We start from the raw sequence: 22,944 nt of genomic DNA, 5'->3' as shown, positions 1-22,944 counted from the left end.
CAGCAGCCGCTGCTCCCCCCCTTTCCACCGCTTTAGCAGACAGTCAGCTTTCCACCTTTTTTTTTTTTTTTTTTTTTTTTTTTTTTTTCCCCGCAGCTTATCAAGGAGGAGCTGCCGGGCACAGCTTTGGGCTCCTTTTGCCCTTTTTCTCTCTTCGTTTAATTACTGTGATTATAAACTTTATATGCAATTCCAATTAGCTGAACAATAGTTACATCCCTCAGCTCCTACCTTTTGTAACTTCTTACAGATGTCAATAAACAGCACATTAAGCATCAATTCCTGACATTAATTTTAGATCCAAATCAGTCTATCCACAGAACAACACTAACTGCAATACAGCTAACTCAATTTACTTTCATGTGTACAGATGCATCTGAAGGGGGAGCAAGGTGGTACTTTAGTAACAGAACCGGTTCTTATTTTGTAATTATTTCCCCAAACAAATTCTTTTGGTACCAAATATAAACATACGAACTAAAATACTGAGCTCAGACACACAAACCGAATACTGAGTTCAAATATGCAAACAGATCATAATTTAACGGCGATACGTTTGAATTGGACATATCAACAAACAAACACAAATAGAGGAACAGCACCAGACCAGAACAAGTACAGAAACAAACACAAGAACCAGACCAAATACAGGAACAAATACAGGAAACAAATACACGAACAAATACAGAAACCAGACCAGAACAAATTCAGAGACCAGGATTCAGGAACCAGACTGGAATAAATTCAATAACCAGGATTCAGGAACCAGGATTCAGAATGCCGAACCTGCAGAGGTTTCCCTCTGTCTGACGGACGGCGCCTATAGGCTTTACCGATCGGGAGCTCCCTGCCCAACCGAGCGTGGCTTTCGCCGCGTCTGACCGGCAGGCTACCAGGATTCAGGAACCAGATGTTGGGTACCCAAATAATAATAAAAGCACCTTCTTACCAATCAGAGGTCCGTCGAGAGCAGCGGAGGGTCGGTCGCGTCCGATGCGCTCCCCAAGAATACCTCGGTGCTAGCCGGAGCAGGATCCAGACGCGATCCGCCTCAGCAATGCCCACGAGGTCCCATTCTGGGTCGCCAAAATGTTAGCAAACAGAACACATAACCACGGATGTAGTTATATGTGGTGCTTTTATTTCAGCGCTGGGAAACCAGGGGTTCGCACCCAAAGCTGGCTTCGACCACTGATTCAAACTCCACTACATTTATACAATTTGGTTACATACATATTCATTAGGGTTACAACGTGTGTTTTGCATATTCATCAGATTACATCATTATTTCACAATATCAGTTGCAACCCCTTGGAACTACTCTAAACATGCGCAGTGTCTTCTGGTGGTCGTTCAGGGGGTCTTCAGGATGAAGTAAGGAGTCTTCTTCACTTGTGAACTTTTCACCTTTTGTCACTGCACATGCGCACTATTCCTATACTCATTATAAAATACTCAGGTTTCTTGGATGCACATCCTCAAGGTTTCTTGGATGCACATCCTTTCCGTTCAAGATAAGATAAGGACTTACTGAGAACTAATAGAACTAATTTTAATTCCCTACTCTCAAACTAAGAGACAAAACCTTGTATACCATCTGTGAAATTTCAAGATAAGACAAGAATCTTGGATACAGTTTACAAAAGCAAAATACAACTAACTATAACAGTGATGCTTTAAACACAGTGCAGCTGCCTGTTCTTAAACTTGTGTCTGGGATTTGGCACTTTAAGAAGTTACCTGCCTGCTGTTAGAGCCTGCCAGGGCTAGGGAGGAGGGAGTCTGCATCAAACGGCAGCGTTGTCACAAAAAGGTGTCGTAGCGCCTGTCAGAAATCACTGAGAGCGGGGGACTTCAAAGGCTCAGCTCCGAGACAAGGCACAAGTTAAGATGTTGCACCAGCCGTTGCAAGTGCGTCAGAGGGAAGCTGTGCTGGGACCAGTCTGTCATCTCAGGAACCCTCGTCTGTGGGGCAATCCTTCAATTAAGGAAAAACCCGTGTGTTTCAGGAGATGCTCTTAAGATAAATATGAACTGGATTATCTACTGAGGCCAAGGGTTGGTCTGTGCTTCTCTTCTGCTTTGGAGGCTGCCATCATTTACTCCAGCAAGTAGCGGTTCCTGGTGCGTTTCTTCTTTTTCCTCACTTGTGCTTTTGCTTTGGCAGAAGAAATGATGAAGAACCTGAAAGGGGGATTTTCCAATGTAGGGTATGATGCCAGTTCTTCTTCCCTTGTGTTAGGAGGTGGTTAAAATGGGTAAGGGCATGGATTCCACCTCCTTATTGAGGTTGCTGGTTTTACTTATCAAATGCCCTCTCTATCCATGAAACCCGGGAAAATGAATAGATTTTTTTTTTTTGGGGGGGTGTCATTACAAAATGCAATATATAAAGCAAGTTCCATCCCCCAGATACATGGTGTCGGTACCAGAATGTCTACAATGCATGGCAAGATTTATGTAGTTCTAAAACTCTGGGAAAGCCCAGGTATAGGGAGCTAGACCTGAACATGACTTGTTGTTAACCTGTGGTATTTATAGAGAGATCTATTTTTTTCATAAATATATTTTCTAAATACCTTGTGAGCAGTTTCCCCCTCCATGTCCCAAGGGGTTTGAGCACAGGAATGACCAGGGAAGTTGCTGACATGGGGCGAGAAAACGTGTTTTCTGCTGCTTATTGCTGAGTTGGACAAAAATCTCTTGCTGTTGTTCTTTTATCACCGTTCTTGTGATATTTATAGTAGAATTTCAGGTCTTATTTGCCTGGGAGGGCACGTTGATTGATAGTACTGGTGATGTTCGACCCCAGCAAGACTGGGGCTTTGTTTTACAGGTCAGCTTTTTAAAACAACCCCCTGCTCCGCTGAGAGCTGTGTTTGCCTTTTGTACCTTGTTGAACTGTGATACTAAACAGGACAAATCAAACTCACTTTCCTCCAGTTGGATTTAATTTCTTGCTCTTGTATTGTTGTGCAGTAGCTCTTGCTGTAGCTACCAGTGGAAAAATTACTTCACTGCCTGTGACTCCGAGTCTGGCACCTTAAACTGATATTTAATGGTATTCACGGGGGGAAAAAAAAACAAGACCAACAGTATTTCGGTTTCAGAGTTTTTTGGAAATCATTCCCATGCAGTGGCACATTTTTAATCTCCTTCTAAATGAGTAAAACTGTGTTTATAAAATAGCCGTGGTTGTATCAGATGCAGCATAAGCAAAGAGAGGTGTGTGAAGGCATCAAACCAATCGTTGTCATATTTCATTATCACAGTTTGTATTTTTACTTCAGTGTGATGGAACCATATAGTTGCTGACTTGAATAGGCACTTTCCTTTCAGTGATTTATTTTGTTATGTGAGTGTTTACCCACCTGGACAGCTGTAAAGAGATGGGGTACAGACCTGCGAAATGCTCTGCTGAGGATTCTGGGCCAGCTGTGAAGTCCCCATCTCCACATCCCTGTCTGTGCTGAAGCACAAAGGAAATCTGAAGTTTGTTTGGTTTATTTTGAGAGTTCATGTTCTGAACTCTGATGCTGACTCCCCTGATAACTGCCTTTGTGCCTGGGAAAGCCAAATGATTACTTTTGAGAAGCATTTATAATCTGTGTATGTGAAATAAACACTTCAGAAAGACTTCCCAAATCCTTTGATGTGTTGGGTATTCAGAGAGATAGTGATGTCTAACAGACTCAGGAAACTTCATCTCTAACACTGTTTTTTGAGTCATCTTGGGACAAATATTTTCCTTTTCTAGATCTGTTTCTCCCAGGTACAAAATGAGTGGTGCAGTTCTGACCTCCTTTGAGGTCTGTGAATGAAATGCTCTGTGGATATTGGCTATTTGGATCTTGGAATTATTTAATCACTTTTTGGTGCTTTTTTTGTTTTTTTTGATCCTTCTCTGTGTTGTGTCATGTCTTTATCCCCCCACCCAATTCCTTTAAAAAGATAATGCAAATAAAATTGAATTGCTTGTAACAGAGCTCTTGGTCAAAATTAATCCTATTTTATTTCAGTGTGTAGTAAAGGCCACATGGATATTGGTTACACTGAAAGGACTTCACAAAAATTTGGGGAGGCAGAAACTTGGAGAGGTTGTCTAATGCATCTGTTTGTTCCAGGTTAGGTCTGTCTCCATCTGTCGTTCAAGACTGAGATTTGAAGATTCTTTTTTTTTTTTTTTTAATTTTATATTTTTGTTAAAGAATAGTGTGGGCAATGAGAGTTTCTCCAGCCTCTCTGCGTGGTCGAGCTCACTTTGACCTAATGTTGTAGTTAGAACTGCATAGTCTATATCTTCTGCTTTGTTTTATTTGTTATCATTGTCACTTTGGGTTGACAAAACCAGCACAATTTCTTTTGCAGCATGAACTTCTTTTGCAGCACACCCTCTGGAGGGGCAGGGAAAGGCTTCCAAACCAAAGCACCAGCTTCTGGCATAGTCACTAACAGAGGCTTCCTCTGGTTGGTCTGTTCTTTTTCTTCCTTTGACATATTCCTCCTCCCACTTTATTTGTTGCATCATGCTCTGAAAACTTCTGTGTCCACCAATTAGTGCTGGCAACTTTTCAGTAATACCGACAGTCGCAAAAAGCAGCTGCCTGTTGAAACAAACAGCACTTTCCCATCCCTTGCAAATACTCCCATTTGTGACCTGCAGGCGCATCCCCTGGACCCAGAGGGTGTCCTGGCTGGGGAACAAACCTCCCTAGAAAAAGAGGCATCTCCTGGAAGATGTGGAGAGGCACTTCTGTCATGAGGTGTGTTTAATGGGCATTTTAGCCTCGTATTTGACTGTTATATGTTGTGCGCCATACTGCCTCACTACTGCTCCTTCCAGCCCTCTGCATGAAACTTCTCCTGGGGATTCAAGTTTGCTCCCTAGTTATATATAGCTTATCGCTATTTGTTTTATAACTGAGATCCTTACTATGCAAACTGGAGTAGGTCAGTCTCCAACCTTGAATAAGCGTGTTTCTGTTGTTGTTTCTTTCTTTCCTCTGGATTTCTGTTTCACAGCTGGTAAATTTGGGGTGTTCTAGCTGATGACCAATCCACCAGCTGTTCCTAATGGAGATTTAATGATGGGCAATATGGCACAAAAAGGCAGGCTTGTCTGGGATATGCTGCTGAGGCAGAGGAAACTGTTTTGCTGTAGTTCATCTTTTACATGTCTGTTTACTTAGGCTTTTATTTGGATCTCTGAGGTAGCTTGTTGAACTCTATGTATCTCTTATATAGGAAAAAAAGTATGTTTGTATGTTGATATATTTCTCCTAAATGATACTGGCAATAGCGAAGTCTCCTGAGCTTAATCTTGATGTCTCCAGAGCATCTGCAAGAACTGTTTCTCTTTTTATCTCCAGATCCTCCCAAAGCACGTTGGCTAGATGGTGGGAAGATGTGGGAGCACTTCTAGCATGTTGGCATGGACGTGTCAAGGTCAAATGGGTGCTTTTGGGTGATCAGATGGTTCAAGTTTATGGAATGCTGTGATAGGCTATGCCTTAGGGTGCTGGAAACATTGATTTTCCTTGTTAAAAGAATTGTAATTTTGGTTTTTGTTCTTCGTTTTTGGTTAAAACAGGACCTGTCTGTGTTATAGACGCGATGCCAGCACTTTACACCGTAAAGTACTTGGGTTGCTGCTTATAGCTGTTCTGTACTTGCTTGGCTAGGTGAGATTATATCTTGATCTCCATACAAAATCATGATTGCGGTCTTGGTCACATCAGAGGAGAGATTAACAACACTTGCAGTATAGAAACAACCTGTTTCTGTGAGAAGGGAAGGAGCGGCTAGGAATGCGTGGTGGCTCTGCAAAGCTGTGCCTGGAACATGTAGTGCTGTGGTACTCTGGGAGTGTGGTGGGCTGATCCACCTGTCCTGCCTACCTGCACACAGGCTGGGCTCGCCCCATCAGCATCACTCTTTTCTCCAGAGATATAAAACGTTAAATCCCATTTTTAGCACTGATCCACCTAGTCAGACCTGTTCCTTTTGGCTGCAGGCATCTATGCATCAACCACTGCTGTAGGGGTGATTCCCAATGGCATGGTAGCTTATGGATGGAAATACTGATTAAAACCAGGCTGTGGAGCAGCACGGCTCTCACAAGATCTCTCTTGGTGCTGGAGGACGTTTGGATCGACAGCCTTTCCCAGATGTGCACAGAACGTGTTGCGACAGCCCCTTGTGTCCCAGCCAGCCCAATGAGTCTCGCTGGAGCACACTGAGCACCCTCAGTCTCTTTGCAATCTGGCTGTGTAGGGTGGTGTTTTCTTTTTTCTCCCCCGTAGAAACTGTCATCTCCAGCCTTCTCTGGCATAATGTACTAGTGCTGGTGTGGCTTAGTGCCTGAAGGCTTTGGGCTGGGATCTCTGGTTCTCTACACATGGTGCAATCCAAAGTAAAGAGGCAAGGTGTGGGTGAAAGGAGCTGCGAGGTAGGAGGGGATAATGTAACAATGTGGACAGATAAGATTCAATTTGATATGACTTGCCAAAATGATTATGATTTTGGTTATTGATAGGTATGTAATTTGAATAAGAGACATGTCCCTTCCTGTACTATAAGGTTTGTGAGCTATCCAAACTCCTGGCTTTTCTGAGTGCCTTTGTACTGGGATTGCAGGTGGTAAAGTAGGAAACTCTATGATTAACGCATTGTGGCCAAAAGCAAACTTTCTAGATCACTGGCCTCCCTGTCTCCACCACAGGTTATGGTGGAGAACTGCAGAGAAACTTTTCCATGGAACTGAGTAGCCATTGAATCAAATCTGAGTTGTCCAGGAGACCAGCAGTTCTGAAATCTCTGTGTATATTCTGTTCTCACGTGAGTCACACAATTTTGGTGTTTAGGCCCTATATGTTTTTGTTGGGATGCTGTTCCCTGCCCCCAGGGTTTAACTCCAGGGAGCAGAAACTGATGTAGATCCAAGACCATCCCCAGGATTTTTCCCACAAACTGGAGATAGTTTTGCTCTGCAATTAGCACACAATTGTTGCTATCTGCAGTGTCAGTATTCAGTAGGCGTTTTGCCAGCGTGGGGAGCGTGAGCTCATCAGCAAGCCCATAATAACTCCCCAGTTTGTATGTGATGACTTCCTTGAATGTCCTTTATTTTTTTTCCACACTTTGGCTTCAGATTTGCATTGTGGTTTTTAGTTAGAATGCAATGGGATGTTTTTGCACATTCTTCCTTTAATAACCATCGTTTTATCACTAAATCAGAGGGTGATTAGTCTATCATAGTGGTTAGAACTAGCTTGAAATATATCCAGGCTTTTATTTAAAAGCCTCTAGGCTTTTCCTTTGCATTCTGTGCTAATTATTACAAAACCTGAGTGAGAAAGAAGACTAAACACAGGCTTTTTTAGAGGTTAACAACCTTGCAGGCATGTAAGGGAGACGAGATAGTAACAACAGAGCTTTATGGCTGCAGAACCTATGTGAATTCTTCAGTTGCAAGAGAGTAAAACAACGGATTGCTCACAGAAGGTACCCGGATCCCGTGGTTTTCCCTGTGTGTAACTGAAGGCAGTAGGCTCCTTCCTTTCATTACTGTAATTCCCTCTCTGGGAGAAGGAAAGATTTTCTTGGGAGAAAATTCTGCCCTTAATTAAGAATAAATGTGTCTTATTTCCTCTATACTTCAATTAAGTGCAAGGATTAAATCCTAATCTGCCATTTGCTTCAGAAGAGGGTTTCAGATTGCTTGTTGGAAGGAGTAACTACTCGGAGAAGTGCGAAGGCAATGGTATGATTACCTTGGATCGGATGGAACCTCTTAAGGAATTAAAAGATAAAATTGCCTTTTCTTCTCAGTGTAATCTCTATCTCTATTAGCAAAGCTGCAGTTTGGCTTTATCAGATCCTGCCTCTATGTTGATCGGATTCATTTCCTGTTCCTTTTGCAGACGACTAGAGCGGTTTGAGTCTGGCCTTCAGATTTCAATCTCAATGCAAAATTCTCTTTTTAAAATCCCTAGCCCATCTTTGCAGCATGGTGTATGTTGCGAGGTCACCAGCCTGGGGCACCAAATCTTGACCTGTCCTTGTCTCTGCCGTGTGGTTGGTTGGGCAGTAATGTGGCCTAGAGTAACGACCATAGGAGATGGAGCTTTGTTGCCTGAAAATCACATTTTCCTGTGGGTGGGGAAGCTGCAGAAGAGCTTGTAAATATGAAGTGGGTGCAACCAAATGCTCAGAAACAAGAAATGAAATAATTTTGCATAACTCTAAAAAAACCCCATCAATATCTTTAGTCCTGTAGAGGTTTTGTACGCGGCCTAATAAATGAATAGCAGTGTTGGCACTGAAAGCTTTTAGCCTTTGTTCTGTGTGCTTATTGTTGAAGCGAGTGAAGAGCTCCTCCAGTGATCGGTGGACCAAACTCTCCTCTAAGAGTTTGTTTTCAGGGAGATGTTGGGCTTCGGGTTTTGTTTTCAGCATTTACAATGCCTGGTGCTGAAGGTTTCTGCAGACAGTAGTGCTGTTTTCAGTGGGATATTCTGCATGGGGAGCGTGACACTTGAAATACAAAGCCAGAACATGGGTAGAAAAGGTAAATTCCTGCTTTTATGTTTAACTCTCCTGAACATGCATGCAAAGGATGCGTCAAAACCAAAGTGCTGTTGGACCTTCCCCAGCTACACATTGTGTGGCAGCGTGTGGGATTGTTTCTCTTTCCTGGAGAGGATGGGGATTTACCTGGCAAGCGTGAAATGCACTTTCCAGTGCTCCATAGGGAGTTGCTGTTATTACATTGTCAGAGCAGCTGCAGACAGAATTCCTGGCCTTTCCAAGCTGTGTCTTTATTACTAACGCAAGAGTCTTTGTGCAGATTCAGCCAGGCCACCACATCTCATGGTCACCCTGAAAACTGTTGAATTTCTCTTTGCAGATGTGCTGCCATAGGGCTGCATCCCAAGCCCCGGTGCTCATCTTCCTTAGTATGAGGAAAGCTGGCTTTTGGTTTTAAAGACTGGTACAAGCAATTGCTTCTCAAAATAATATCTTAGATGGTAGCAGGTAAAAACAGAAAGACTTTGTTGTGCAAACCTTTCCCTATCCAGATAGTTGTCTTTGAAGTTGCTGATTATTTGCATGAGTCAAGATTGCTTAAAAAAAACCAAGGTGTTTTACTGCTTCTCTGCATTGTCTTTGTTTATCATTAACCTTCTGTACAACATTATAACCTTGTTTTAATTCCGTCTGGTAACTAGATAGTGTTCTTTACCTTTTTAATGGGCCCATGTCCTGAAAAGGTGTGTGCATGGCTGACTGCAAACTTCAAATTAATTTCTTACATGTGGATTTACAAATTTAGAAAATTAGAAACCTCAATTTTGCTACTCACTTTCTTGGCTCTATATTTAGTTTTAAGAAACAAGGAGTTATTTCCCCACAAAATATTGTATACACATATCCAGCTGTTATAGCAGTGTTCAGGTATAGCTGGTCTAAATTCCGCCTGGGTCTGCACTCACAACCAAGTCCTCGTGCCTTGCCGAGGGTTTTGTGTTGGGTCAACGCTTCTTCCGTCTGGATCCATCCAGAAGGAAGCACCATGCACAGGGTGGGATTCAGGCCAACTCAATCTGGTGCAGGGAAACCTGTTCCTGCATCTTGCAGCTGTTTCACTCAAAGTGTCAAGGTGAACAGATCCTTAGATTGGTTTATACCCACGAGGGCTTTCTTCTGGGGAGCGTGCTTGAATCTGGAAGTCTCCTTGGTTGCTTGTGTCCATCTTGGATGGGATGATATTCCATGTGGCAAGTGAAAGAACTAGTGTGCCTGGTGGAGGGCAGGAGGGATGGATGAAGCAGAGAAACTCGTGGACAAGCTGTGTTACCAAGACTAACAAAAGCTTTTGTTTCCAACCCTTGTTTTGTGTCATTCCTCTGCAACGTCTGAGAAATAATTGAGGTCTAAGCACCTCCATTTGTTTCTCTGTTTTTGACGTGTGCTGTTCTGATTTCTGGCCAGCACTGCGGACACTTGCATATCCAGATATATTGTTCCTGGTGAAAGGTATTTTTTGGACGTACATGTGTACTTAGTTGGGAACTGTTCCCCTTTTTGAATCTGAGCCTAGGTGACTCAGATCCAGCTGTCCCCTTCTCTGATGGAAAGGCGGAGAGCAGAATGTTTTGGTCATTTGAAACAGACTTTCATATTGTGCATTCCTGAGATGCTTTTCTTGGCTGTGGGAACAGACAGAACCATTCATCCCAGTATGAAAAGATTGCAGGAAGAATCTAGTGGATATCCAGAAGATCCGTGTAATCTGCATCATCTTGGAAAAGGAAGAAAACCAAAATAAACAGAGCTAGTGGCCCCGGGGTATCCACAGGGGCAAGTGGAGCTTTTTCACAGAGTGTCTGGAGAAAGTCACATTTCCATGAAGTTATAGGGGAGCTTGTGCAGGTAACGTAGGGAGTAGGAAAGCAAAAATGGCTCATGCATTTCTTACGCCAGATGTTACAACATATTTGCCTGCACTCCAGCATCTACTGCGGGAAACAACGTTTTTAGAAGGGTTCTGTTAATAGAGGCTGTTGGGCAGCTGAGGGTCCAATAGGGCAGCTTGGAGCGGGTTGTTATCTCTAATGGAGCAGGGCAGTGCCCTGCAGAGACGCTGGCCTCTGGCCCAGGCCAAGGCTATTTCTGCGGCACAAAAGCTGCATCACGCAGTTGGACGATAATGTGGGACTTGGATGGCTCAGGGCAGCGTGGCTGTGGGTGGTGAACATGACCTAATGGTGGAATTCGAAAGAGCTCCATGCTCAGAGCTTCCTGAAAATCTGCTCATATATTTTTTTTATGTTGAAATGAGGGAGAAACCAGTGACACAGAGAAGGGGTATCTGTCCCTAGCAGAGCACAGACTTCCTTAAAAATATCCCAGACATTTATTTTTATCTATGCATTTCTAACGAGCTGCATTTATATTAAAATTTTCTCAAGTTCATCCTCATTGCCCTGTGTGGCAGTGAGCGTGCAGGTAAACACTAAGGCAATCGTCCCTGTTCCCTGGCGTGGGTCACTCTGCAGCTCTTTGAGATGAGAATGAATTTCAGATATGTGAGTTAACCCCCATCAAACCTTCCGGTGAGCCAAGTGTGGTTGGGCATGCAGGGGTATCTGCCTGTGGTGCAGGGTGGCACTCCAGAAGTTTTTGAATCTGGTGTGTGGCCATGAACTAGTCGTGGTGATTGTATTTCAGGATAAAAGAAGCTATCTGTTTGGAGGATAGTTTAATTAGTAGCCTGTGGAGTTCGTTTGTTTTTCAGCATTACTATGTTGAAAGCAAATAAATGTGTTTGCGTAAAGGATTCTGGCAGAAATCTGTATGCAGTGGCAATGCACTTCCTCTTGTTTATCTCTCTCAGCATAAAAATAAAATCCAGTGATCCTGAGAAGGAGCAGAATATCACCATATCCTGTGACCTGTGTGGCCAGCTGATCTTCAGGGATAATGTGTAGTGGAACTGAAGTTCCTTGTCCCTTCATATAGATAGGCGGCAAAATAGAAGAATAAATTCACCGTCTTCCTAAAGTTTATATGGTTCTGGCTGCAAAGTTTGGGCATCCAGAGGTTCCCTCTAACAGAAGCCTGAAAAAATGTAAAATATTTTTATTCTTCTGGCACCCTTTCCTGCTTAAATTCTTCTCTGCTGCTGTTTTATCCTTCCCCGTATCCTTTTATCCTTCCCCGATCCACACTCCTGCTTGTGGATTCAACCAGCCATCATGTTTTATCTGGAAGAACCAGCATCCCCAGCTTGCTTAATTGCAATTACAGCATCAAACCTGGTAACCAAAAGATAGGAGCAGGTAATGTGTAAATCTGGGAGTAAGGGTGTATTGTGAAGAGAGCAAACCTTCAGGTTGAAGGTGATTGATGTGGGATGAGAGCTCTTGGTAAGGCACATCACCTGCCAGCAGAAGTGCTAGAAATCAAGTTATTCTGCAAACTCAAAGCTGGCCCTGGGCAAAATGTCTCGTATGAGATGGGGTGGGTGGGAGGGAGATGTCTGACGGCTTGACAGAAAGGAGGAACCAGGCTGATCAGTGTTTCTCACCTCCACGTTCTGTTGTCTCCCTATTTTATGCTAAATAGAGCTGGAAATTGCAGCCTCCTGTCCAGCTCTGTGACAGCATCTGTTCCTCGCTGGCTCTGTTGCAGGGAGGCTGTTTTCTCTCTTCTTAAAAAGAACTGCTTGCTCTTGTCCATTGTTCCTGCTTCTGGTGATGTGGTCTGAGCGTCTCACTTCTCATAAACAGCCCTGACTTCTGTGTCAGCTAAATATTCCCCAGCTGGTGCTGTCTGCAGGTGCCTGAAGCCACCTTAGGTCTTGAGCATCCTTTTTGGGGAGTGTGGGGAGGAGATGGGGTTTGATCCCTTGGGTTTTCACTCAGGCTCTCTCTACTGATCCCTTTTTTCTTTGCCTCTCTAAGCTGGTGTGGGGTGACTGATTCCTGTTGCTGAGACACTCTTTGGTGTCTCGGATATTTATGAACCCTCAGGAATACAGTTTTGGAATTCTCCTTGTAGTTTTTCCACGTCTGTGTCTGCTTGCAGCTTTCCCTGGAGCACTGCCAGCCCTCCTCTCGCCCTGACCCAGCCTGTGTTGAAATCCTTACTCATTCCTTAATCACTTCCCGTCCCTGCTATTGCAATTCCCTTCTCGCAGCATCCGTAAATCTTTAAGTTAATTCTGTGGAGCGCTGTCTGCAGCAGGCTGCCTCCTTCCCTGGCCCAGGGAGCAGGTCTGGGTGTCTCCTGGTTTCTGGCTGGTTCTTGGTTTGCTCTCCTTGCAATTCCCTTTGCCATTATGTTGGCATTGTCCCTGGCTTGCTCTGCTGCCACCTTCTTCCCTCCACATCCCAGTCTGGTCAGCCAGCCTTAGCTTCCTTTTGGCTGAGTCTGAATTTTTTTGATTGTTTTTCTTTATCCATTAGGAATGTTTTTGCATTTTTTTAAGCAACTTAGTCATTTCCTTTATTTTTCTGGTCATAAAACTTTTTGCTTGAGGAGTTGTGTGCTTGTTAATGCAACATCCTTGCAAGAAACTTGGAGGTTTTATTTGGTTTGCCTACCAGGAAGGGAATGGCACAAGGAAGAGTTATGTGACTTCACTAATGAGTAGTTGGTAGGGTCATGCTTGGGTTTCAGAAAGGTTTTTTTTTCAGTCTTAATGCAAATCCATGGGGTCAGATGGCCTTTTTTCTGTAACAAGGTTTTCAATTTATTCTTAAGGAAGGGAACTGAAAGCCCAGTCTCTGACACCAGCCTCTTCTTCCTCCTGTCAATTTGGAGAGGCTGCCCTGAAGTCTGGTGAAAATGTGGGCCATGCAGCAAAGGTCCAGTGCTGAGGGTCATTAAGGGCCTTTGGTAAGGGCTCCAACAGCAGAACTGGGTCTTGGCTGATGTGTGAACTGAGACTTTAGAGCTTAAAACCAATCAACAGTTTCAGTCACTCAAATCCCAAACAGAATTTTAATTCTTGTTTGGTGGTTCTGGGAGGTTTCAGCTTTGGTCTGTGACTCCAGGGTTAAAGTGAGACTGCAAGATTAAGGAAAATATTGTAAAGTTAAGGTGAGAGCCGAAGGAAATTATCAGCCTTGTTATACAGAATAAATGAAAGATCCTGACTCTCCCAGGGATGTGAGGAGGGAGCTGGGCACTGCTTTTCTGGGAGCCTGTTCACTGCTCTCCCACCCGTTCTCCATCTCATTTCTTCGTGCTCTTCTCTCGCAGGTCTGTGAGGATGGAAGAAGAGGTCCAGCACCGAGAAGCCTGAATGGTGATAGCAGGACAGCTCTTTGAGGCACTGGCAATACCAGCCTGAGATACAAGACAGCAAACATGCTGAAGCCAAGTGGACTTAAAATCCCTGGCAGGGCAGGGAAGCACTCCAGCCCCGTGGGACGGGCATCGGGGACCACGGCAGCTGCCGTCACCACTGCTTCAAAAGAAGGTAAGGACATAGTTCAACAGGGGCATGAGCTGACCCAGGTGATCACCTGGCTTAGAGCCAAAGGCCTAGTGGTGCCAGTGTTCAGTAGGATGTGAAATTCCCCATCTGTACATAGATTGATTGAGAGCATGTGTAATGGGTATGAGTAAATGGCCTCCCTCTCCCAACTAACACACACACCAGGTGGGTTGTGGAGTGGGTGGGAGATGATAGACCCTCTGGTGTTCAGGTGTTGCCTCCTGTCTTGTTTGCGAATGTGTACACATACCTGTACAAACACTAATACCTTGAAGAGCTGGTAATTAAGCAGATGGGAACCTCACCCATGGCCTTCTTCACCACTGTCCTGTAGCCATTGCTTTTGGCCTGTGATAATGGAAGAGTGAGAACCAGGCACTTAAGGTGATTTGTCCTGTGCTGATTACTTCAATTTAGTGCCTTTGTTTGAACAGAGTCATTTAAAGCACTGGGATTTGAATAGTGATTTACATAGATATACATACACACGCTTGGCTGTCTGTTGGTCTATATCCAGTGTAAACATAAGCTAGACAAGCTGCCATTATACAGTATAATTAACGCTTCAAAAGACTTTGAGATGTGTTTTGCTTAGGACTCATTTTTCTGGCTTCCTTGACTGCTGGGTTGGTTTTTTTTATTAGATATAATTTAGCAAAAGCCATAGTTTTCACTTGCTTTTTTGCACATGTGCAAGGGTTTGTTTGAGGGGCAGTCAGTGTGTGAGATCATGGGCTGAGTTCCAGATCCTTCAGTGTGATACGGTGTTGTAGGGAGGGGAGCAGCACTGGTCTTCCTCAGCTGAGGACTTGGCCCTAGATAGAAGATAAACTTTTGAATGAAATCCTTCCTTGTTTGAGTGAGTTTGCACAGAGATGTCTCAGCAAATGCAGCACATGTATTGCAGTATGAAAAAGTCACACTGGTAGTTGGCACTGGGGTCCAATACAGCTGAATGCAGCGCTTGTTCACTGGAGCTTTTGTGCTTTGTTCAGCTACAGCCATCAGTCACTGCCATAGATGGTCGGCAAAGCCCGCCAAGGTGGGCAGAATCGGCACCAAAGTGAGTTTGGCATTTGCCTGAGGAGTACTAAAATGAGTTTTATTCCTGGAAAAATGTGTGTGTGGAGAAGGGGAGAAGTCTGGGGTGCTGGGTTCGTGCTGTGAGCTGCGCAGCTGCTCCTTTGCCCCTTGGGATGGTGCGGGGGCTCTGCAGGAGCTGCTGGAGGAGTTGCGGCGCTGAGCTGTACCTGCTGGGAAGGTGAGAACAGCATAACGGGGCTGTTTATCCAGCATGTGCTCAGTGAATGGCTGCCATAGGGCTTGTAGCATCATCTTTGTCATCCCTAGCATCATCTTCTTTCTCTGTCTTCTGCACAAGAGCTCTGGCTACGTCTATGCATGGCCAGTACCTACTCTTCCTTCTGCAAGTGTCTCCAAACACCTGGCCAGCCCTTCAGTGTCTCCTGCTCCTCTGCTTTCAATGATAATCTGAGATGGTGAGTGAAGAGTGCATCCCAAAATCCTGTTGACTTGCCTATGTGCCTCCCTCTGAGAGCAGCAGGGTCTGTGCTGGCTGTGAGGCCCAGCTGCAGCACGGTCATGAGATTCAGCCTTTGTTGGGGAAAAACTCCAAGAAAAAATTTTTTTTTCTTTCAAAGTGGTTTATTTCTATTTCGGTGTCCCCATCGCTCAAATCCTAACCACAGCAGGCACTGATGGGAACTTTGCAAATACCTGCAGCTAAAGGATCTGGTGGTAGGTGGTTCTGGAGACTGAATTCCATCACCTTTCCATGGATTAATCAGGTCTGGGCTGCAGGAGAATGATGGAGCTTTGCTCTGTCCTCCTGATTCAGTCTTGCTGACCTGCATCACCCAACCTCTGACCTCTAAATGTATCCCTGCTGTTAATTCACAGCAGTGCTGATAACCCAGCTTTATCCAGAGAAGGTGACTCCATGCCAGCATGTTAGATCTGGTAGTGTGCAGGCAGCACAGCGTGCTTTCCACAGTGTCACCCACTGGAGCCTTTGTAACGTACAGAGGGACAATGGCAGAGATGGAGAGGCTGAAAACAATTTTCTTTTGTGTGTTTAATGTGAATACTGTAAAGGGCTTTTTCTGCTTTTCTTCCCTCTTTTGTCACTGTCTGGGAAAGTGCCCTCATGTGATGTATTTAGCATCTGCTGGGATGGAAGGATCATCTAAAGATACCAAGCTTTACATCAGGTCTTAAAAACTTGCACGGAGGAGGCTGATTGTGAGGTGTCTGGGGAGCCCTGTGGAAACCATGAGCTCTGCTCTGTGCTGTCTCTGAACATTTGCACAAGCTGTGTGAACGGTGTCTGTGCACTGAGACTGTTTCTGGGGGACTGTTGGGGTTTGCCTGACTCCAGGGGGATCTGAGAGTAGTGGATTTTTCTGAACTCATGCATTGCCTCCACACTTACTTGCCTCTTGCCAGAAGTGCCAAAAGGGATTTCTCAATTTGCTTAGGGGTTTGGTGAATCACCTGAGCGCCGCAGCTTGATGGAAGAAAACCGGTGTGGTTCGGATTACAAAGTACAGAACTGCAATATTGCTCTTCCTGAGCTTGCTACCTTGGGGGCAGACAGAAATCTCAAAAGCATGAAATATAGTTGCAAAAGAAACCATAAATCTAATAAACTGCCGAATTAAACTGTAACGATGTGCAGGCTGTTGGCTCTGAGCTGTCTCTTGGCTGCATTAGCCTGGAGCTGGCTCAGGCAGACTTCACATGCAGGTTATTTCTTCCAGATTGGGTGTCAAAAGAAGGTGCTTGTTCTCCAGTTGTGCCTGAGAGTTGTCAGAGATCCATTAAAGGCATTTTGGAAAGCTTCAGACTTTCTTCTTTCTACCTTCCCACAAACGGATCAGTCTTGTCTGCAAAAGTGCAAGTAGATGTACTTTCCTTTATTCTTAGGCTGGAATACACAAAAATGCTTTGCTTTCTGCTTCCTCTTTTCCCCAGCACTCTGTTCATATTCTTTTGTAGAAAGTCAAGTGTCTCTCATCCATCTCTCTTTTTAGCAGGCAGTGGATTTGTACCCTGTTAAACATTTCCATGTGCTCTTGACAACTCACATCTGTAACAAAACAGAGGGCCGATACAGATGTAAGATGCTCTGTGTGTATATATAAAATATGTATATACATACATAATGTATATATAATTTCACAGTTTTAGTTTTTCCTAGAGGCCATATGTATTGTAAACATAGTGTGTGTGACAGGCTGGCTCAGTATATCCATGTTATTGTTCGTGAACACTTACTCAGAGCCCCTGTTTCTTACCAGCTCTTGGAGTGTCCTCTCTGAACTTTCCTGGAGTGGAGACTTGTGTCTCCTACCTGAGCTGGCACTTCCAAAGACCCAGGAGCTCTAAGCTAAGAGCTGCTTTTTGCTTTTTGCTTTTTTTTTCTTTTTGGTGAAGGAGGAGACCTGAAATGGTCATTTCCACTGAAAGTCAGTGGGGGACTGACACCTGACATGAATTCTTGGAAAACACTGGGCTTGATGAGTGCTGCCCATGCTGACTGTCCTCCTCTCCTCTTTCCCATAAAGCTGAAACAATGGAAGAAATAATTTCTGTTGCTTTGTGGTAACTATTTTCCTTGAAACCAGACTGAAAATTCATCTCTAGCTGTCTCGGGAGAGGATTTCCCACAAATGCGTTGGCTTATTTCCCATGCTTCAAGTAAAGAAAGTTTCTGCTCTCAACCCCATGTGCAAGAGGTTTCTGTGCAAAGGTGTGGATCGCTGGTCAAGGGCTCAATATAATGTTTGGATTTCTTTTTACTTAAAGAGGCTTTGGTTTCTTTCCCACTCTCCTCCTGGAAAACCCTGCTTTTGCCTGGAGTTACAGCATGGAGAGAGGATGGAAGCTGTGATGAATGGGTCCACACAGCCCTCCCAGCTGGTGGAACAGGTGAAAGCTGCTGGGAAGGGAAATATTCACAGTTCAGAGTGTGTTTTGTCTGCTCAGAGCAGCATTAAAGTAACTTGGTTAGAGGAGAAAGTCTTGCCTTTCATACTGCGTTTTGCTGTCAGCTGGCTCTGGCGTTCATTTACAGTGTTTTTTTATGGTTCTTAAATCTCTCTTCAATTAAAGAATTCTGGCAAAAAGGGAAGGGGAAAATTAGTATTTGCAGATGGAGCTGGGCAATGCTGGGGCTCTGTGCTGGAGGCAGAAAAGCCCAAGCCTGTTACAGTTTCTGTGAGACTTAAATCCATCCAGTCTGAACCCAACCTAAATCTTGAATTTTACACATGGATCTTATCTTTCTGAATGGGCAGGAGGAGTATCTGTGATCTAAATATCATATTTAAGCATGGCTTTGAATATCAAAACTGTTTTTCAGCAGGTGCACAGTTTTATTGCCAAAAATTATACTTTGATAGCTAAACTATACAGCATTGCCAGGAGCCTGGGAATGCCTTCTCATTTTCATATATCAACAGCTCCCAGTATCGGAGAATAAGGAGAAGAGGCCAACAGAATTGGACAGACTGGGCTCTGGGGATTACATCCCAGGTCCCTTTGAAAATTGTGTGCCGTAATCTTTTTATCAGGGTTGAATCTGATTTTGAGTCTGCCGGTGGGGGGAGAAGTTAACTTTCTTTTCTGATTTGTTTTCTGGAAATGCAGTTATCTTCTGAGAGCTGCTTCTAGTTTCAGAGACTCAGCAATTCTATGTGGATAAGTCTTCACATATATCTAGACCCCAGCATTAGTAAGTTATACTTGTATGAATTCTGCTGGAGGAGTCTAAATCTCACCACCACCTTAGCTCCTCTGTAGGATTAGTGCATTGCTCTTACCTTCCTGAATGAGAAATCTTCATTCCTTTTTACTTATCCACAACAGGATTAATAGCAACATATTGGTAAATTAACTTGGAAATCAGTTGTTTGGCCCTCAGATTTCTCAGGAGTTTGTTGGAGTAAACTGACTGGATGCACAGCAATAAGAGGTAACTTTTGTTGTCTCTAGGATTATTTTGTAGTAAAAGCAGGGGTGGGAAGGTGTACTTGCTGAGGAATTCATGCATTGGTAATGAGAGGCATGTTATGGGCAGGTTATTTTCAGGTAATCACTGATGGTTTGGCAATGTCTTAACACAGGCTTTTTTGCTGAGCTGCAAGAAAGAGTGTTGAGGCTTCTTGATTATTTTGTATCAATCTGTTAATTCTCATTCCCAAATAAATGTGAAAGACACTAAACTACTGTTTTGCCTGAAACAAAAGAAATGGGATGGTAGTGTCCGGAGCAGCTGATTGACTGGCACAGACATAGGGAGCTAATTCTTGTCTATTCAAAGGCTTTGTGGCTCTCGATTAATATTAACTTGGGGTGTTGTGCGCTGGCAAATTGAGAGAAAAGACCCCACGTCCTTGGGCCAGAGGCTGCTGTTATTTCTAGCAAGCATTTGGTTTTTGCTGTTTTGCTTCAGGCCTCATGGAGTGATTGGTATTGTGAGCTCTCATCTAAGAGCTGTCCCCAATTAAATCCATCCTGCAAGCACAACTGGATATTCCTCGAGTCAGATTAGTGGTCGTTGCTGGAAACACGTCATCGGTGTCTGTGAAGTTTGGTTAGATCTTGCTTTGTTTTAACAGGTCTGCGAACACAACATCCTAGGGCAACTGGGAGATTCTGAGGAGCATGGTTTGAGTTCAAATGCCTTTGGCTACTACAGTATCAGCAGATTATCTCTCAATCAGTAGCAACAGCTAGAGTATCCACGTACACACAGGCAGTCATCTGTTCAAGAAGTTATCAGTTATCTGAAAGAAAACAGGAGTGTGTTTTCAAGGGTTGCACAGGAAAAACTGCAAATGAGGGTCTGAGAGCTGCTGGTTTGGTGATTTGGGATTGATGTGCAGCTCAATTGGAGAGGAACGGTGGTGACTGATGGCCAGCGCAGCTGAGGTGTTGGACCTGTGACAAACCACTGGAGAAGCTTTGCTGAGTGATCGTTAGAGCTTCAGTGTGTTCACTCATCGCTACTGTGGGGTCACTGAAGTGCCCTGCGTGTGGGTCACGTTGCTCTGTACACATCCACTCGCTCCTGGACACTGATGCTCTCATGGGAACCTGCACATTTGCTTTTAATCTCCACTGCCTACCCAGAAGCCAAATATTTTTTGGCATGGCTGTGGACCAACTGTTTAATTATTAGCACAGGGCTTGTATTCAGCTCACATGTCCCTTTCATGAGCCACTCTGTCTGGAATATGTCTTGTACTGGGTTTTTTAGGCAGGTTTTGGTGGTGGTGCCCCTGCTCCTCTCTTGAATTAGGAAAGGACCTTTAGCAACATTCCTTTTCCAAGGAGAAGTGGTTTGATGCCTTGCAAGCAATATGAAAGGGTATTGAATCAATCTTGATTTAATCAGCTTTACAGGTGACATCTAGAGACAACTGGGAGTCTGATTTTAATTGTCTTAATCATTAGATGCTCTTAGAAGGATTTGATATAGTTAAGCCTTAATATTCAGTGCACTCATTGTAGAAGGAGATGTGAGCACAGGCTGAAGGCATATGGAGGTCAGGGGCCTGCTGGCTCTCACTGTCTGTAGCTCCTCACAGAACAGCAGGGAAAGAAAATCTGCTTCCCACAGATGTTCAGCTTATGGTGGTTTGAATATAATGAACCAAATCCTCTTCAGCCAGGCTGGTGTAAATCTGCAGTAACGTCAGCACGCTCGCAGTTACACCCATCGGAGTAAGGGTGCAGCTTTGGGGCAGAATCTGTTCCTGCATGTTCTGCCTCAAACAATTGAACTAATCCTGCAAGAGCAGATTAATCATTAGAGGCCCGAGCCAATATTCATTGAAATAAAAGGAAAGATTCCCTTTGGCACAGATGGATTTTGGCATGAGAATCCATAAGATTACAGTGGCATCAGACTGTTGCTACATAGTATGGGCTATTGGTTGGATTTAACCATCACACGCTGACCCTGCATGTGAGCATCCTCCTTGCATACAGTTAAATGGGTGAATTGGTCTACACAAACACCTCAAAATATTTAGAATGCAGATATTTTTCTCGATTTTGGGTTCAGTAAGATATTCACTTATTCCTCAGAGAAGGATGGTATGATGTTGAGAAAATCGTGACCCTAAAAAAGGGCTTGGGGACATTGTTCTCACTGAATGACTGCTGTCCCGGCCAGGTGTGTTCTGAGGATAAAACCATAAAACTAATCATCTGATAAAGTTCTGAAGAAGTAGCGTAAGAAAGAGGGGATAGTTCACATGTGAGTCTTTCAAACTAGTAAGATGTACTGGGACTGGGAGCATCCTGTGTGCTACAGGGTAGTCAGGGGGGTGCCTGGTATCTCAACTGGTTGGCTCCCCCAGCTTTGTCCAGGACCTCTCATTGCACATTATGGATCTCACCACCAGCACTGCTGCTCACTTTGCACACCATCACACCATCAAGGGTATAATACATAATTTCTGGTGATCATTGAGACTTACAGCTGTTGGGTTTGAGATACATGCTGTGGGCTACTATGTTCATATCATAGCTCAGATATTTTTGTGGTCAAATCTGGATCATGGTGATGTTTTTTTCTTAAAAAAAAATTAGACATCAGCTGCAAATAGGTGATTTGGATTTTCTGCAAATAGTGCCTGTTCATTTACAGCTCATTGCCTTTTGAATTGGATACTTAGCTGTTTAAGCCAGATATTTGGAATAAAGTAGATGACTCAGTGTTAATCTGCTCTCAAATATCCTTTTTATTAGATTAGGCAAAACAAAACCAGCCCAACAAACTCTGCATTCTGCACAGTTCAGATCTGTGCACAATTGCTCTATTGTTTGACCTTCCTGGGACATGTATAGCCTGCGTGATCTGCGCATGGATGTATGGCTGCAGAAATAAATGGCTGATGAAGTAATGAATCAGAGCTGTGTTCCAGCACTGTGCAGCCCTGAGCTTGCGTACAAGTTTGTGTGGCAATTCAGAGGTGTTGGTCTTCACCTCTCCTATGGTTCCTCTGAGATCCTGGGAATGCTACAGGTGGCCCCTGAAGTGTCCCTTTTTCAGCTGGATCATTCAAAGGCATGGTATAATATAACTGTGTTGCTGTCATGTTTCTACGGAGGAGAGAAAAAAAACCTACGTACAAGACAGAAAGCATGGTGCTTGCTTTTCTGTTGGTACCATCCCAGTGATTCGATTAACAGTGGCTTAATTCTCTGCTGTCTTCCAGGAAAACACCAAAACCAAGCCTCTCTTAGCATGTAGATAAGGAGCTAACCATCCTCCTTGGTTATTACATGTTACATTTTTGTACTTATTCTCTCAAGACTTGCTGCAGACAGAGCATGAGAAAGTAACTTTTTCAGCTGTGAGCTCTTGCAAAGAGCCACCACTGTGAACATCAGCCCAACTCCTGCCAGGGGGAAGTAATATTGGAAACTCATAGAAAAGCTTGTGCTTGTACCTAGGAAATGTTTCTGAGGTTCGGTGAGTAGAAATGATGATTTGTTATCAGTCAAGAGAGAAAGAGTAGGGAAGATCTTCCTGATGTGGTTTCTTGCTGCTAGTCCTTCACATGGGGAGGAGCTCCCAGGTGCCAGCAGAGCACTCACTACCTGAGCTTGCACGTTCCAGCTGTGCAATTGCACCCCGGCTGGAATTAAAGGATGCTTCAAGCTTGAGCTGGGGGCATGTGGGTCTCTGAAGTGCTGCTGGTCCTTAGCTGACAGCACAGCAGGAGCACAGGTATGAGTGACATGGTTCATCAGCTGTCATGCCACGCAAAATGCTGCTGCAGTCTGAGAGAGTTGGGGTTGTTCAGCCTGAAGAAGAGAAGGCTCTGGGGAGACCTTAGAGCAGCCTTCCAGTACCTAAAGGGGACCTACAAGAAAGCTGGAGAGGGACTTCTTACAAG

General features: G+C 44.1%; 1 protein-coding gene across 2 annotated transcripts in view; it reads left to right on the top strand.

Annotated features, from left to right (window-relative positions):
• The window catches only part of CLIP2 (CAP-Gly domain containing linker protein 2), a 72,207-nt gene that overhangs the window by 7,747 nt on the left and 41,516 nt on the right, over nt 1-22,944 (top strand). For both annotated transcript variants that reach the window (XR_014185628.1, XM_082068271.1), the window contains exon 2: nt 13,771-13,990. Coding sequence is in view for 1 of the 2 variants with exons in the window: in XM_082068271.1 (XP_081924397.1) it covers nt 13,879-13,990 (112 nt within the window). In the remaining variant the exon portion in view is untranslated. The remainder of the gene's footprint in view (nt 1-13,770; nt 13,991-22,944) is intronic.

This window comes from Streptopelia decaocto (genome assembly GCF_964273445.1).
Source record: "Streptopelia decaocto genome assembly, chromosome: 18".
In the NCBI taxonomy this organism is placed as follows: Eukaryota; Metazoa; Chordata; class Aves; order Columbiformes; family Columbidae; genus Streptopelia; species Streptopelia decaocto.
The sequence above is the reverse complement of the archived record's forward strand: the minus strand, read 5'-3'. Positions and strand labels throughout refer to the sequence as shown.